This window comes from Pelophylax lessonae (genome assembly GCF_965119305.1).
Source record: "Pelophylax lessonae genome assembly, chromosome: 11".
In the NCBI taxonomy this organism is placed as follows: Eukaryota; Metazoa; Chordata; class Amphibia; order Anura; family Ranidae; genus Pelophylax; species Pelophylax lessonae.
This window is the reverse complement of record NC_138778.1, coordinates 141,281,554-141,298,524: the sequence shown is the minus strand read 5'-3', so window position 1 is coordinate 141,298,524 and position 16,971 is coordinate 141,281,554. Positions and strand designations below refer to the sequence as shown.

Genomic DNA, 16,971 nt, shown 5'->3' with positions numbered 1-16,971 from the left:
TACTCTGCCGTCCTGAGCCCCTGCACCGTACCCACTTGCTCCCACTGTACTCTGCCCTCCTGAGCCCCCCAGTACTGTACCCTCCTAGCCCCCCAATATTATACCCCCTAACCCCCCTGTACTGTTCTCTTGTCCCCCAATACCATACCCTCCTGACCCCCTAGTACCGGGCCCTTCTGAACTCCCTGAACTCTGCCCTCCTGACCCCCAATAACGTGGGGGGTCTACATACTACTGAACTCTGTATACTGCCCAACAACCCACTGACCTCTGTACACTGCCCTACATACCACTGACTTCTATACACTGCCCAACATCCTACTGAGCTCTGTAAACTGTCCTACATCCTACTGACCCCTGTACACTGCCCAACATCCTACTGACCTCTGTACACTGCCCTACATACTACTGACCTGTGTACACTGCCCTACATCCTACTGACCTCTGTACACTGCCCTACATACTACTGACCCCTGTACACTGCCCTACATACTACTGACACCTGTACACTGCCCTACATACTACTGACCCCTGTACACTGCCCTACATCCTACTGACTTCTGTACACTGCCCTACATCCTACTGACCTCTGTACACTGCCCTACATACTACTGACACCTGTACACTGCCCTACATCCTACTGACTTCTGTACACTGCCCTACATCCTACTGACCTCTGTACACTGCCCTACATACTACTGACCTCTGTACAGTGCCCTACATCCTACTGACCTCTGTACACTGCCCAACATCATACTGCCCTCTGTACGCTGCCCTACATCCTACTGACCTCTGTACACTGCCCAACATCATACTGCCCTCTGTACGCTGCCCTACATCCTACTGACCTCTGTACACTGCCCAACATCATACTGACTTCTTTACACTGCCCAACATCATACTGCCCTCTGTACACTGCCCTACATCCTACTGACCTCTGTACACTGCCCTACATCCTACTGACCTCTGTACACTGCCCTACATCCTACTGACCTCTGTACACTGCCCAACATCCTACTGACCTCTGTACACTGCCCTACATCCTACTGACCTCTGTACACTGCCCTACACCCTACTGACCTCTGTACACTGCCCAACATCCTACTGACCCCTGCACACTGCCCAACATCCTACTGACCTCTGTACACTGCCCTACATCATACTGCCCTCTGTACACTGCCCTACATCCTACTGACCTCTGTACACTGCCCAACATCATACTGCCCTCTGTACACTGCCCTACATCCTACTGACTTCTTTACACTGCCCTACTTACTACTGACCTCGGTACACTGCCCTACAACCTACTGACTTCTTTAAACTGCCCTACTTACTACTGACCTCGGTACACTGCTCTACATACTACTGACCTCTGTACTCTGCCCTACATCCTACTGACCTCTGTACACTGCTCTACATCCTACTGACTTCTGTACACTGCCCTACTTACTACTGACCTCTGTACACTGCTCTACATACTACTGACCTCTGTACACTGCCCTACATACTACTGACCTCTGTACTCTGCCCTACATACTACTGACCTCTGTACTCTGCCCTACATACTACTGACCTCTGTACTCTGCCCTACATACTAGTGATGTCTGTACACTGCCCTGCATGCTACTGACCTCTGTACACCACCCTACACTCTACTTAACACTGCCCAGCAATCAGAGCAGATAGCCTGGCCTTTAATCAAAGAAATCAGCCCGCAGTACCAGATGTTCTGCTTTCATGATAAACACCAGCATCAGCTTCCGGAGGTCAAGTGGTTAAATGAGATGCAGGAATAATATATAATATTGCCTGTAGAATGTGTTGGGACCCTGATGAAACAGAAATAAATATCTAGCATTTGACAAGATTTTTAAAGTCATACTTGTTTACAGTATGACCCATGCTGTACAATGATTTAAGGGGTACATTTTATCTTCCAGAGAATGATGTAAACTAGACAAGCAGATACTTGCTGCAAATAAAAAACATAGATAATAGAGTATTCTTTTTGGACCCTTTGGGGGAGATTTACTAAAACTGGTGCACACAAAATCTGGTGCAGCTGTGCATAATAACCAATCAGCTTCTAGGTTTTATTGTCAAAGCTTAAAGCAGAATTCCACCCAAAAGTTGAAGCTCCGCTTATCTGCGACCCCCCCCCCCCACATTTGGCGCCTTTCAGGGGGGAGGGGGGGGAAACGGGTTTTAGTTGTTGACAGGTACCCGTCCCCTCTTCTGTAAGACTCTGCCGTGGAGAGGTCCAGGCCGGGCGAGGTAGAAAGTAGGCAACCGGCTGTTCACCTGAAAGGCTTCACTGCCAGTTTCTCTTACAAAGAATGACGGCGGCAGGCCATCCGAAAATCGGCTGGGGTGTCGACAACTTGGGATCCCTGGACAGGTAAGTGTCCTAATACTAAAAGTCTACAGCTGCAGCATTTGTAGCTGCTGACCTTTAGTTTTTTCAGGGGGGGAACCCCCCTTTAATTAAACAAGCTGAAGTTAGAAGCTGATTGGTACCTATGCACAGCTGCACCAGATTCTGCATTCACCAGTCTTAAGGGCCATACACACTATAAGATTTTCTGAAGACTTTTTCCTTCAGATTTACCTTTTCTATGTAGTGCAAGGGCCTGCCAGATTGCATACAAATTGAAAGTGTTTAGGTTTGACCTCATATTATATGGTTTTGGTAAATCTAAAGGAAAATGTCTTCAGAAAATCTTATAGTTTGTATGGCCCATTACTAAATCTTCCCCCTAGAGTCTTGTCTTGCAGCAGGTCCTATTGGCAGCTAAGATGGCCCACTTGTTTTATCCTTGCTAGTCTTTTCTAATTGGGAAGGCATGGAGAGTTGGAAGCCCCAAATACTTGAATGATGATTCAGCTCATCTGTAAATGCATTTTTGAAGAAGAAATTAATGAAACAACTGTAATTGATTAAAAAAGGAAATTGATGTTACTATGATACTTATCTTTCTCTAGCATGGTACTTACCTGTTTTTCAAAATGACATAGCTTTCATAGTTCCTGATGAAGTGGGTCAACTGACCCAAGAAGTGCACTGAACTCACCCAGACCTCACTATCATGATCAACATGCAAGACCAAATTTATATGTTTTCAGCATACAGTATACAAAGTAAATTGTTGATGGGTGAGGAAATTTAGGGTACGGTACTTTTGGTGAAGAATTACATTTTATTCTGTAATGACCTTTTAACAGCAAGATTTGTGTTTTGGATCTGCTCAGCACCAGAAACGCCCCAGTGTGTAATAAACGGCTTTATGTATTAATAATCAGGATGTGGTGTGTTGGACTTATGAGGTTATCCATTGTTCTTCTAATACACAGACGGTATTTGGCAATTTTGGACACAACCAGATAATCCGCAAAAAATGGGTCACTGAAAACCCGATGATTCACAGGTCATTACAATTTAGAGGATCGTAGATAACTTGAGTGGAGAAATATCTTCATGGAATGAGGAAAAATGATGTTGATACAGCAACACACCCAAAGAGTCACAGTTCATAATGTATTAAAGTCAACACTGTCAGAAAGCCAAAGAGACTGAATAAGTACCAGGCATGTGACAAGAGATTATTGAAATTCAATATACTGCGTCAGGACACTCAACATCCTTCGCATCCTCACAGCTTACATAGATTGATGATATCCTCCTCTTTTGGAAAGTCCAAGAGCTTTTACTATTTTTACAGTAACCTACATTACACAATGATATGACACAACAAGTTAAATTTTTTAGATAAAGTCGTTGAGAAGGAATCAAATGCTCTATCCCCGCTATACTGTATTGTGCACCAACATCGGGTAGAGGGTATTCCTATTGGGCAGTATCAGAAAATCTCTAGGTCAAAAGATAATGCCTTTGAACATAAAGCAAATCCCCGAAGTATTGGACTTGAAGAACTAAAATACGGGGGCATATATTGGCCTATCAAAGGGCCAAGAAAAAAGAAAAATTATTAGGTCATAAGGGTTGTAACAAAGAATACTGAAAAATCAGGTGATGTAAAAAATAATTCTGGGCCAACATTAGCAAGTTTATGACACCGTAACTAATTATCACCTTTAGAGAAGCCAAATCTATAGATGATCCTTTAGTACTTAGTCCTGTTTAGAAACAGTGTTCCCATTGCTGCCAAATGACAGGCATATAGAAGTGTGGGTCTTGTACTATGTGCAGATATGTAAATGTGGACACTACGATCTAAGGGTAAAATACTTTTTTCTACACATTTGCCAATTAATATGCGTAATGAATATTATCTTGGTAAAAGAAAAAGTTCCTTTAAAGCAAGGATCTGTAATGCTTCTGATATACAGGTCCCTCTCAAAAAATTAGCATATTGTGATAAAGTTCATTATTTTCTGTAATGTACTGATAAATATTAGACTTTCATATATTTTAGATTCATTACACACAACTGAAGTAGTGCAAGCCTTTTATTGTTTTAATATTGATGATTTTGGCATGCAGCTCATGAAAAACCAAAATTCCTATCTCAAAAAAATTGCATATTTCATCCGACCAATAAAAGAAAAGTGTTTTTAATACAAAAAAAGTCAACCTTCAAATAATTATGTTCAGTTATGCACTCAATACTTGGTCGGGAATCCTTTTGCAGAAATGACTGCTTCAATGCGGCGTGGCATGGAGGCAATCAGCCTGTGGCACTGCTGAGGTGTTATGGAGGCCCAGGATGCTTCGATAGCGGCCTTGAGCTCATCCAGAGTGTTGGGTCTTGCGTCTCTCAACTTTCTCTTCACAACATCCCACAGATTCTCTATGGGGTTCAGGTCAGGAGAGTTGGCAGGCCAATTGAGCACAGTAATACCATGGTCAGTAAACCATTTACCAGTGGTTTTGGCACTGTGAGCAGGTGCCAGGTCGTGCTGAAAAATGAAATCTTCATCTCCATAAAGCTTTTCAGCAGATGGAAGCATGAAGTGCTCCAAAATCTCCTGATAGCTAGCTGCATTGACCCTGCCCTTGATAAAACACAGTGGACCAACACCAGCAGCTGACATGGCACCCCAGACCATCACTGACTGTGGGTACTTGACATTGGACTTCAGGCATTTTGGCATCTTCCTCCAGACTCTGGCACCTTGATTTCCGAATGACTTGCAAAATTTGCTTTCATCCGAAAAAAGTACTTTGGACCACTGAGCAACAGTCCAGTGCTGCTTCTCTGTAGCCCAGGTCAGGCGCTTCTGCCGCTGTTTCTGGTTCAAAAGTGAACCTTGACCTGGGGAATGTGGCACCTGTAGCCCATTTTCTGCACACGCCTGTACACGGTGGCTCTAGATGTTTCTACTCCAGACTCAGTCCACTGCTTCCGCAGGTCCCCCAAGGTCTGGAATCGGTCCTTCTCCACAATCTTCCTCATGGTCCGGTCACCTCTTCTCGTTGTGCAGCGTTTTCTGCCACACTTTTTCCTTCCCACAGACTTCCCACTGAGGTGCCTTGATACAGCACTCTGGGAACAGCCTATTCGTTCAGAAATTTCTTTCTGTGTCTTACCCTCTTGCTTGAGGGTGTCAATGATGGCCTTCTGGACAGCAGTCAGGTCGGCAGTCTTACCCATGATTGCGGTTTTGAGTAATGAACCAGGCTGGGAGTTTTTAAAAGCCTTAGGAATCTTTTGCAGGTGTTTAGAGTTAATTAGTTGATTCAGATGATTAGGTTAATAGCTCGTTTAGAGAACCTTTTCATGATATGCTAATTTTTTGAGATAGGAATTTTGGTTTTTCATGAGCTGTATGCCAAAATCATCAATATTAAAACAATAAAAGGCTTGCACTACTTCAGTGTTGTGTAATGAATCTAAAATATATGAAAGTCTAATGTTTATCAGTACATTACAGAAAATAATGAACTTTATCACAATATGCTAATTTTTTGAGAGGGACCTGTAGCCTCAGGTTAAGATTCTCCACTGCTACATGGCCAGGCATACAGCATTTCCTTCATGCCCTCAAACACAGAAAACAGTCCTTGGCTTGTTTTTTGTTGTTTTATTAGGGGTTAATAACTTGGGGTAGGGAATTATGGGATGCCCAACTTGAGAATGCCAGAGCAAAGAACAAAAGGGGATAACTTTCTCCCTATTTACAAAAGTCCTCTTCATTCCACCTGCACACACTTGGTTCGTATGTTCAGCTCCTGCTGATTCACTCGTGAGGGAACTAATAGTTGTATTCTTAGGTCAGCAAAGGCCCATTACAGGCAGGAACTTGCAGTCCCTTTGATGAAGTAGCACAATTGACGTGAACAACATGACATCTCTCCTTCTGCTTCCCCGTGGCCACTGATCCCAGTTCCATTTGCCTGCATAATGTTAGCCCACCTTGCTGCCACCATCCACGTTTGGCTGCTCTTCCTCCCAGTCCTCCTGACCGACTCTCTGCACCAGTCCTGCCCAACTGGCACACACATAAAGATTTCCCAGGGCAAGTTCAGATGAAGACTTGGCACACCATGGTCTTCAAGAGGGACCTGCTACAGCTGGGCAGTCTTTCCTCTTGTCTTGTCCCTGCACTGGGCTGATCTACTCACTGTCTCTGCTTGCTCCTTCCTGCTTCCTCTCAGACATACTTTTCCAACCGCCTTCTGTGGTGGGATCCTTCCAGGCCAGCTTTCCTGAGCTCCCAGCCCGAAGGCTTAAGCCACCCCCCCCCCCCCCCATAAGGGGTCTCTCAAGGGCCATTGGCAGCCTCCCTCAGCACTGCTTCTAAATCTTCCATCCAAACTCCCTTGCTGGCATGACCCATGTCTATTTATAGGTTTTCCCAGTCCCCTGCCAGGCCCATTCCTGGGGATTGGCTGAGGGCTAATAAATATTCATTGAAGGCCCTCCCAGCTTCTGCCCATTAATTCTATAACATACTCTAATGTCCCAGAAACAGGGGGAGGCACCAGAGAGCTACCAGGATGAGTCATTCAGCCCTGTCCTCTAGTGACCCTGACCCATTCAAATGACTCAGGTCTAACTCAGAGCCAGCTATGTTTTTCCTGCACTACCACTACTAGTAGCACACACTAGAGGGTGCTACATAAACTTACAGGACATTTTTGTCAAAGGGTCCTGGGAGGGATAAAGTGTCTTAACCTCTATCCAGGTCATATGGGAGACCAGCAGTCTGAGTGTGCAAGTGCACACCGCCTTTATAATCAAGGTGCTGTCTGTGGTTCAGGGCAGCACCCAGGGAGTGTGCTAATGCAACAGGGAGCTGCAAGAGCGTAGATTTAGCTGAGAGAGCTCCATGAGTTATGAGAGCTCAGAGAAAGGAGCAGAGGTTGCACAAGGAGCACAGTGGTGTTGTGAGCTGGTCTAAAGAACCAGCCGAAAAGGCCTAGGCTTGGGGCCTGAGCAGTGGTGCTGCCAGAGCAAGCTAGAAGGCTTAAAGTGATTTTCTTTGTGTTGGAAATGATGGTGGAAACACCTGCGAGTGCAACGGTTTGTTTTCTTGAACTTTTTCTTTCTTGTAAAGAAAATGTGAGTGAACAAGCCCTAAAACAGGACTACCTTGCTTGGGTGAACTCATTAGCACTACATCTTGAGCTAAACCCCTTCATCGTAGCCTAAATGGTAAATGATCCTACACCACCATGCTTGTCATGATGTCATCAAAAACAGCATTCCAGTCTTTTGGGATGCCTATAAGAGCCCTTTTGACCTCTATTCTTTGTCATTGCTTGTTGTTTGGAAAAACCATATTGCAGCAATGAAGTGCGCCACAGACGAAGTCCTATTTAGCCACACTTGAATTCCTTTTGCATGTCCCGCTGCACCACAGAAATTGAGGATCCCTACTTGCTTAGACAGTATCCGTTTGTTATTCTGAGATGTACATACCTGGATTTGGCAATGTTGGCTGTAATAGATGATGAACTGTGACTTTTTGGGTGTGTTGTTGTATCAACGTAATAAACATAAACTTTTCTCATGCCATGAATATATTACTTTTCTCAAGGTTTCTTTTGATCCATTATGTCACTTATACAAAGCTTAAATATACATGTGAAGCAATTCTGTGCTGGAAATTTGTACCTTCTATCTATGACTTTAATTTTGAGGAGAGACTGTTATACAGTGCATTGCGAAAGTATTCGACCCCCTTGAACTTTTCGACCTTTTGCCACATTTCAGGCTTCAAACATAAAGATATCAAACTGTAATTTTTTTTTTTTTTGAGGAATCAACAACAAGTGGGACACAATCATGAAGTGGAACGAAATTTATTGGATATTTCAAACTTTGTTAACAAGTAAAAAACTGAAAAATTGGGCGTGCAAAATTATTCAGCCCTCTTTACTTTCAGTGCAGCAAACTCTCTCCAGAAGTTCAGTGAGGATCTCTGAATGATCCAATGTTGACCTAAATGACTAATGATGATAAATAGAATCCACCTGTGTGTAATCAAGTCTCCGTATAAATGCACCTGCACTGTGATAGTCTCAGAGGTTCGTTTAAAGCGCAGAGAGCATCATGAAGAACAAGGAACACACCAGGCAGGTCCGAGATACTGTTGTGGAGAAGTTTAAAGCCGGATTTGGATACAAAAAGATTTCCCAAGCTTTAAACATCCCAAGGAGCACTGTGCAAGCGATAATATTGAAATGGAGGGAGTATCAGACCACTGCAAATCTACGAAGACCTGGCCGTCCCTCTAAACTTTCAGCTCATACAAGGAGAAGACTGATCAGAGATGCAGCCAAGAGGCCCATGATCACTCTGGATGAACTGCAGAGATCTACAGCTGAGGTGGGAGACTCTGTCCATAGGACAACAATCAGTCGTATACTGCACAAATCTGGCCTTTATGGAAGAGTGGCAAGAAGAAAGCCATTTCTTAAAGATATCCATAAAAAGTGTTGTTTAAAGTTTGCCACAAGCTACCTGGGAGACACACCAAACATGTGGAAGAAGGTGCTCTGGTCAGATGAAACCAAAATCAAACTTTTTGGCAACAATGCAAAACGTTATGTTTGGCGTAAAAGCAACACAGCTCATCACCCTGAACACACCATCCCCACTGTCAAACATGGTGGTGGCAGCATCATGGTTTGGGCCTGCTTTTCTTCAGCAGGGACAGGGAAGATGGTTAAAATTGATGGGAAGATGGATGGAGACAAATACAGGACCATTCTGGAAGAAAACCTGATGGAGTCTGCAAAAGACCTGAGACTGGGACGGAGATTTGTCTTCCAACAAGACAATGATCCAAAACATAAAGCAAAATCTACAATGGAATGGTTCACAAATAAACATATCCAGGTGTTAGAATGGCCAAGTCAAAGTCCAGACCTGAATCCAATGGAGGATCTGTGGAAAGAACTGAAAACTGCTGTTCACAAACGCTCTCCATCCAACCTCACTGAGCTTGAGTTGTTTTGCAAGGAGGAATGGGCAAAAATTTCAGTCTCTCGATGTGCAAAACTGATAGAGACACACCCCAAGCAACTTACAGCTGTAATCGCAGCAAAAAGGTGGCGCTACAAAGTATTAACTTAAGGGGGCTGAATAATTTTGCACATCCAATTTTTCAGTTTTTTATTTGTTAAAAAAGTTTGAAATATCCAATAAATTTCCTTCCACTTCATGATTGTGTCCCACTTGTTGTTGATTCTTCACAAAAAAATACAGTTTTATATCTTTATGTTTGAAGCCTGAAATGTGCCAAAAGGTCGAAAAGTTCAAGGGGGCCGAATACTTTCGCAATGCACTGTATTTGTCAAATTTATCCATTCAACACCCTCTATGAGATATTCAAAACTGAAATTTTTTTTACAGCTATATGCTAGTAATGCTGCACATAAGGGGAGAAGTTTTTTTTTTTTCCATCAGCCAAAAAAATGTATTATTGGAACCAACTTTATATATGAGTTGGTAATGTTTATGGATATTACAGCTATGAACCATCAAAACTTCTTTGAGACTTCTCTAAGAAAAGGTGTTTTTTTTTACTGGTTTGTGCCTATCCAGGGACATCCTTATGATAAAGATATAGGAATTTGTTTTGATATAACACTCCATTTGCAATTTTATATGGACTATTTATGATCCACATTGGTGTCTTCAAACTTCCCAGTATAAGGGCCACCTCATATACAGTATTTTATGAATATTGAGTGTCCAAAAAAATCCCCATCTGAGTCCCCCTTACATTAGGATCTTGATCACCGCCCCCATCTTACGTCAGGGCCCTTATTAATGCCCCCTCTGGCATCACTAATGGAGACCATAGGCAGCCTCTGCTAACCGTAACCTTTAGTGCACACTGGAAAAGGATATCCTAGCTGCGAGCTGGATAAATTATTGGAGCAGAAAGCCATTGCTATGGCTTGAAAACAAACTTCCTCCAAATTCTCAATATGCAAACTCAGAATGAGATTATGTTTGCAAAGAAAAATTAAGCAAGGGGAATCTTTTGGAAGCAATACCTGGCTGCTTCATCCAGCATGCACTGTCCGTTTGTAACTTCATCTACCCAGCATCTCCCCTGTCCTTAAATGTCCTTTATTTAGGGTATCAAGAAGAGGTATCATACTCTACTGACAAACCAGGAATTCTAACCAGACCCACAGTTAAGACTACACAGCTATATCTACTATCCCTGACTATATGTTAGTATCTGCTTATTGTATTAGCACAGAACCATTTCTTATATTGTTATCATTGTATTTGCTCTGCTATTGTCATATGAGATGTCATAGAGGTTTGGTCTGTGGACATGCTGAATGCTAGGTCATCTGGTCTCTCTCCTGAACATATACGGAGAGTACCCTGTGGCATCCTCCTGAGTCCTATTGTAACCCTACTGCAGAAATATGTCTGCTCCAGTGTTGCTTCTTTTCAGCAGTGAGTGTCCTGAGCATGTCTAAGAAGATGTGATTTGAATCTTTCTGGTTTTGGGTCTCCTTGCTGATGGTATGGGGTTGTTATGGACTTCTGAATAACCAATAGATTCAGCAATTTCTTAATGGGTCTACTCTCAAAGTCTCTCCCTTGGTTAGGATGGATATGTTGATGCAGGCCATTCTCTACCAGAACTTTGGCCACTGTAGATGCTTGCTGGTCTTTAGTTGGGAACACCTGGGCAAGCTGGGTGAAGTAGTCTGTCACCACCAGGACATTCCCCTGTCCATGCGAATCAGGTTCCAAGCACAGAAAGTCAATGCACACCAAGTCCACATGTATTGACTTTGGAGATGGCCCATTGGGATGGCTCAGGGAGTTAGGGTCTTTCTCTGAATGCATTGTATGCAGGAGTAACAGTAGCTTTCGACTTCAGCCTGCATACGGGGCCAATTGAAGCGGTCTCTCCCTAGTTTGAAAGTTCTTTCAGGCCTTAGATGGCTATGATCATTGTGCTTCTCTTGTTGCCATTTATCTTTGGAATCATCCGAGGGTTCTTTGTGAACCAGACACACTTCTTTTGAAGAGTTTGCTAGCAGCACATCTAGACATCAACCTTCCAAAGCCGTTAATGTTAGACAGCAAAGAGGGACGTCAATCTGATCCATCTTCAAATCTTTGTTTGAGAGCCTAAGCAGGCCTTCAACCCTCACTTGGGAAAGGTCACAGTAATACTTGGGGACACCTGCTGTTTCTCCTTGGCCCAAAGGCTTGTATCCCTACAGACATTAGTTGTGTCCACTCTTCTGAGGGAGTCTCAGGGTCATAAGGTCTTCTCGACAGGGCATTGGCACCTCTGTGCCCAACCCCTGGGCAAACCTTCAGGCTGAAGCTGAATCACAATAAATAGAGCGGCCAACCATTTATGCATCCAACTTGGCTATGGTAAGTACATACTGTATGTGAGTGAGTTATTGTCAGTTTTGACCAAAAAAGTCTGCACCATACAAGTAATCATTCAGTTTTTCAACACTGCGCACTTGTGCGTGGGACAGTTATTCTCAGCTGGGGTAAGACTTCTTTTCACATATGCAACTGGTTGCAGGTATCCATTGTTCTCTTGATACAACACCCCACCAAATCTGTCTTGATTGGCATTGACATTTAGTTTGTAGGGTTTGGTTGGGTCAGGGTCAGCATAGGCTAGGACAGTGATATTCTTTAAGATCCTCTTCAGATGATGGAAGGCTTGTTCAGGAACTGGATCCAAATCAAAAATGTGCAACTCATCCTAGACTAAGTGCATATATAATGTAGATAAAAAGGCTGAAAGAGGCAGGAATATATCAGCAGCACAAACATGCAAAAAAAAGATGGGTAAAAAGCTAAATAATATAATATGAAAAGTTGAAGCTCTTGTTTTATGCATAGCTCTTTAGCATATTAAGTTTGTAGGAGGGTGGTATTCCCTGTTTAAGCCACTGGGTGGCGCCTTTTTGGTATAAAGCAGCGGTCCCAACCTCTTTTTACCAGGGACTGGTTTCACAGCAGCCAATTTTCCCAGGGCCTGGGGGAGGGGGTTGGGGAGGGGGTGTTGGCTGGTGGACAGGTCGGAGGATGGGATATTCATGGAGTATGCCCTCAGCCCCCCTTAACAGCACAGTCCCCCTTTAAACCAGTGTCCTCAGTTCTCCTTCACATCACAGCCCCCCTTTGCATTACAGTGCCCCTTTACAGTGCAGTCCCCTTTACATCACAATGCCCCTTTACATTAATGTAACGGAAACTGCCCTGTAAAGGGGGCACTTTAATGTAAAGGGCACTGCTCTGTGAAAGGGGGGCACTGTCATTTAAAGGGTATTTCTCTCTAAAGAGGGGCACTGTAATGTAAAGGGGGACCCTGATGTTAAAGGGACTGACCTGTAAAAGGGGCACTGTAATATAAAGGGTACTGCACTGTAAAGGGGCACTGTAATGATTACAGTGCCCTTTTACAGTGCTGTCCCTAGCAATCATAGCCTCCTCCATCACAGTGCCCCTGCAGTCTGCCCCCCCCCCCTTTCCTCTCTAACATCACACTTCCCCATTCTATTATCTGCCTCTTCCTGCACAGGACTCCTACCTCTGGCAGAGGCTGTAATCAGTTTGTGCGTCCTCTCCCGGCTCCCCTGCCTGCCCGGCGTTGTCATCCTATTAGCAGAGAAGAGGGCAGGAGGAACTCTACATTCTGATGAGCAGCTCCTTCCACCCCGTGCCCTGCTGATAGGATGACATCATTGGCCGGGGGGGGGGGGTGGAGGAGAGAACACACAGGCATGGCCGCACAGCAGGAGGTGAATGGCGACTGCAGTCAGTGATAGCCATGTGCGGATCGAGGTCACCGCTCAACTCCTGCTATGCAGCCCGTTCATCAACAGGCCTAAAACCGACACCGGTCTGTAGCCCAGTGGTTGGGGACCCCTGGTATAAAGAGTTGTGTCAGGGTTCAGAGAGCAGAAAATAGCAAGAGAAAAGAGAAGTGAACAGCCCCTGGTTGGGTCCATGGGACTGGTTGGGACCTATTTTGTAAACATGTAGCTGTGCATGCTAATGGTATTCCCAGGCTGGCAAATATCTGTTCAGATTGTGTAACCCTAAAGGGATGCATAGGGACTGGTCAAATGTCACCTGCTGGATGGAAGGTGCCGTGAAACCATTGCCAGAGAATGTGAATGGCTCAGTTATGTTGTTCAAGAAGATTCTATTGAGTGAAGTGCTGAAAAAGGAATGGACTAGTGTCTCCATGACCTATTCTAAAAATAACCCGGCTCTGCTAGGTGACCGTGGGGCAAAGATAGTATGTGACAAAGATGTGCTGAGACTGTATGCTATTGTACTCCCCCTGAGAATCACACAGACAAGGTGAACAGGAGGGCTGGTCAGGAAGGTTATGATATTTCCATGTCTGGTTAGCTCTGCTTAAATGTTCACACTTAATTGGGCCTTGTGGTGCATTAAGATGGCTCCTTCATATGAAAGGATTGTCAACACACCACAATGGACTGAAAAGTGGACATTCACCTTATTTTTGTAAAGCAAGGCACCACAAGGTGTGTTCGTTGTGTTAGTATGTTGGGTGAATGGGAATAATGCATGTATGGTACATTTCCACGCAGTGTGGTAACATTTACATTATCACTAACGAATAGTTGTGAATAGAATGGCCCTTCCATGTACATTATCACTAGAATCACTAGATCCTGACCATGGTGTAGAGTTCGCTTTGTATCTCAGCTGATAAAAATACACATTTTCCTGTTTTTATTACAGATAGTGGCCTGAAGTGAGTGAGCAAGGACTGAATTACCGTGCCAGAAACTCGCGGGCTTTTACCAAGACAGTGACTGCCCCAGGCCAAAGATGTGCCACTAGAAGAGACCCAGAACTCTCCACAAATCAAGGGTCACTCAGGTGCCAAGAACCTCTACCTCTCTCCAGGTGTATCGTCTCTTCACATGGAAGGAAATCCATTCCTGAAACCCTTCTGACTACTTTATGTATTATTTGTACAAAGAATTCCCAGAATCAGTTCCAGGTCTACCTTGAAAACACAAGAGGTATCAGCTTTGAAGAGCATTAAGTAGGGGTGGCCATTTTTTCCGTGTCCCCTGTGCTAGCTTTTCAGTTATTATTATTAGCTGGTATTTATATATTATATATTGTACCGCCCTCAAGGAGCTTACAATCTACAGTCTCTATCTCACATTCACATACTGGGGGGAGGAAATTAACCTACCAGCATGTCTTTGGAGTGTGGGAAGAAAACTGGAGTACCTAAATGTAACCCACACTAAAACGGGGAGAACATGCAAACTCCATGCAGGTAATGTCCTGACTGTCCTAGTTCTGTAAGGTAGGACTCGGAGTGCTAACCACTAAGTCACCGTCCTGCCCAGTTCTTTGCTTATGAGTTTGCCTTGCCCAATAGAGGTTAGCTTGAAGGGCCCATCCACACTGAAGCAGAAGCCTGTGGTTATGTGCCTGGGAGTGAAAGATGTTACATGTAGCAACAGCCAGATCTTCCCACACATCCAAGCTTTTACATCCTTACAGGGACCAGTTCTGTCTCAACTGCTTTTGCCCACAGGAACTAATCAGCCATTTTTTTCACAACTTAAGCCCCGTACACACGCACAGATTGTTGGCCAACTGATCGAACAACTTTTGTCCAGTGTTGTTTGTTGGTTGAAATGTGCTCTAGACTTGCACTGGACTTTTGTTGGCCAACAAAAACCAACTTCAGAAGTGATGTCATGTGATGGTTGATTTTCCCTGTGTTTTTTCTTCTCTGAGCATGCCCAGTCTTGCTCATCTGATTTTTGTCTGCCGAAATCTGTACTGACTGAGGAACAATCGGCCGTTCTTTGTTGGCCAACAAAAATTTTATAGCATGCACACCAGATTTTTTTCGGCCGAAAATTTGCAGTTGGTTGTCGGAAGCATCATACTAACAAGCCTACAATCGGCAGATCGGACGTTGGCCAACAATTTACGGCCAACAATCTGTGCGTGTGTACGGGGCTTTAGAAAATGAAACAGCAAAAGCTGATTGGCTGTGCTCCATTTAAGGAACTGATTGTCTCCAACACTATGAATTCCCCCAGCCTGTCTATGTCCTAGGCCAGTGATGGCGAACCTTGGCATCCCAGATGTTTTGGAACTATATTTCCCATAATGCTCATACACTCTTCAGTGTAGTTGAACATCATGGGAAATGTAGTTCCAAAACATCTGGGGAGCCAAGGTTTGCCATCACTGTCCTAGGCCATACATGTGTGGGAAGACCTGTACAGCTGCCGTGTCTGTCAGCCTGTTATTGATTTTTATCAGGCTGCACACAACAACTGTCATCCTGGGGCTTATAGACATGTACTGCCTTCATGTGAATAAACCCTAAAATACAACTGCCAACCAGTGGAATAGAAACTTTTCACAGCAGGTATTATAAAAAGAGTAAAAAATATTAGTTCAAGCAACTGTTGTATGGATTTGATTTCCATAAAGCCTATAGAATCTGCCCAAAATCCTCTCATTTCTGTATAATGTATTATTTTCCTGTGTTATATACTCTTGTATTGTGGTCTTATTATATCTGCACTGCACTGTCATTCTCTGTCACACAGCCTCGTCTATAGACATGGCCAATACGGTGTCACTGGAAGGCACATCCACTCAGACATTGTGTATATAGATATGAAATAATGATTCAGATACTGTAAGGGGCAGTTCACACCAGAACACGGTGTGCAGGAAATGCAAGTTTCCTACAATGCGTTCCAAAGGCACTGCCATTGCGATCTGCTGCAGGTGTCAATACATTGTTACCACACCAAACACGGATTGCACACATATGGCACTTTTCCACTGCAAGTACCGGCTAGTACCGGCTCGGCTCTACTCGGCCCTGCTTGGCCGGTTTGCTTTTCCACTGCGGTACCGCATGGTATAGGGTCGGAACGGTTCGGTACGGTACGGTATAGGTTTGCTTTTCCACTAAAGTAGTACTAAAGTTAAGTGGGTGGGATAACAACGGGGTGGGTGGGATTCTCTGACCAATCAGTGGCTAGTAGTGACTGCATGCAAAGGATTGTGGGATATGGTACCAGTTTGGTACCTGTTGGAACCACAATCGAGTAGGTACTGTTTTTTCAGAGCCGTGCCGTACCGTACCGTTCGGTTCCATGCAGTGGAAAAGCAAACCTATACCGTACCGTACCGAACCGTTCCGACCCTATACCATGCGGTACCAGCAGTGGAAAAGCACAAAAGGGTGCCGAACCGGTACGGTTCCATGCAGTGGAAAAGCGCCAATAGTGTGTTTTGGGGGCACATGATCGCATGGCATTGCAGTACCGTGTAATTTGGTGCCGCATGTTTTTTAAAAGTAGTGCATGCAGTACTTTATGTATGATCTAGTGTGGTTTTAGTTCATTCAAATGAATGGGCTGAAAATCGCACTTCAGGTGAACACACAGGACTCTCACAGGAACATTCCTGGGTGATTCTGGTGTGAATCAGCCCTAAAGCTGGCCATATGTTAATCAGT

At 44.2% G+C, this 16,971-nt stretch overlaps 1 protein-coding gene across 1 annotated transcript in view; it reads left to right on the top strand.

Moving 5' to 3' along the window:
• The window catches only part of USH1G (USH1 protein network component sans), a 173,487-nt gene extending 159,125 nt beyond the window's left edge, over positions 1-14,362 (top strand). The window contains exon 4 of the mRNA XM_082271728.1: positions 14,196-14,362. Within this exon, the coding sequence (XP_082127854.1) occupies positions 14,196-14,199 (4 nt within the window). The 3' untranslated portion in view covers positions 14,200-14,362. The remainder of the gene's footprint in view (positions 1-14,195) is intronic.
• Positions 14,363-16,971: the final 2,609 nt, after the last annotated feature.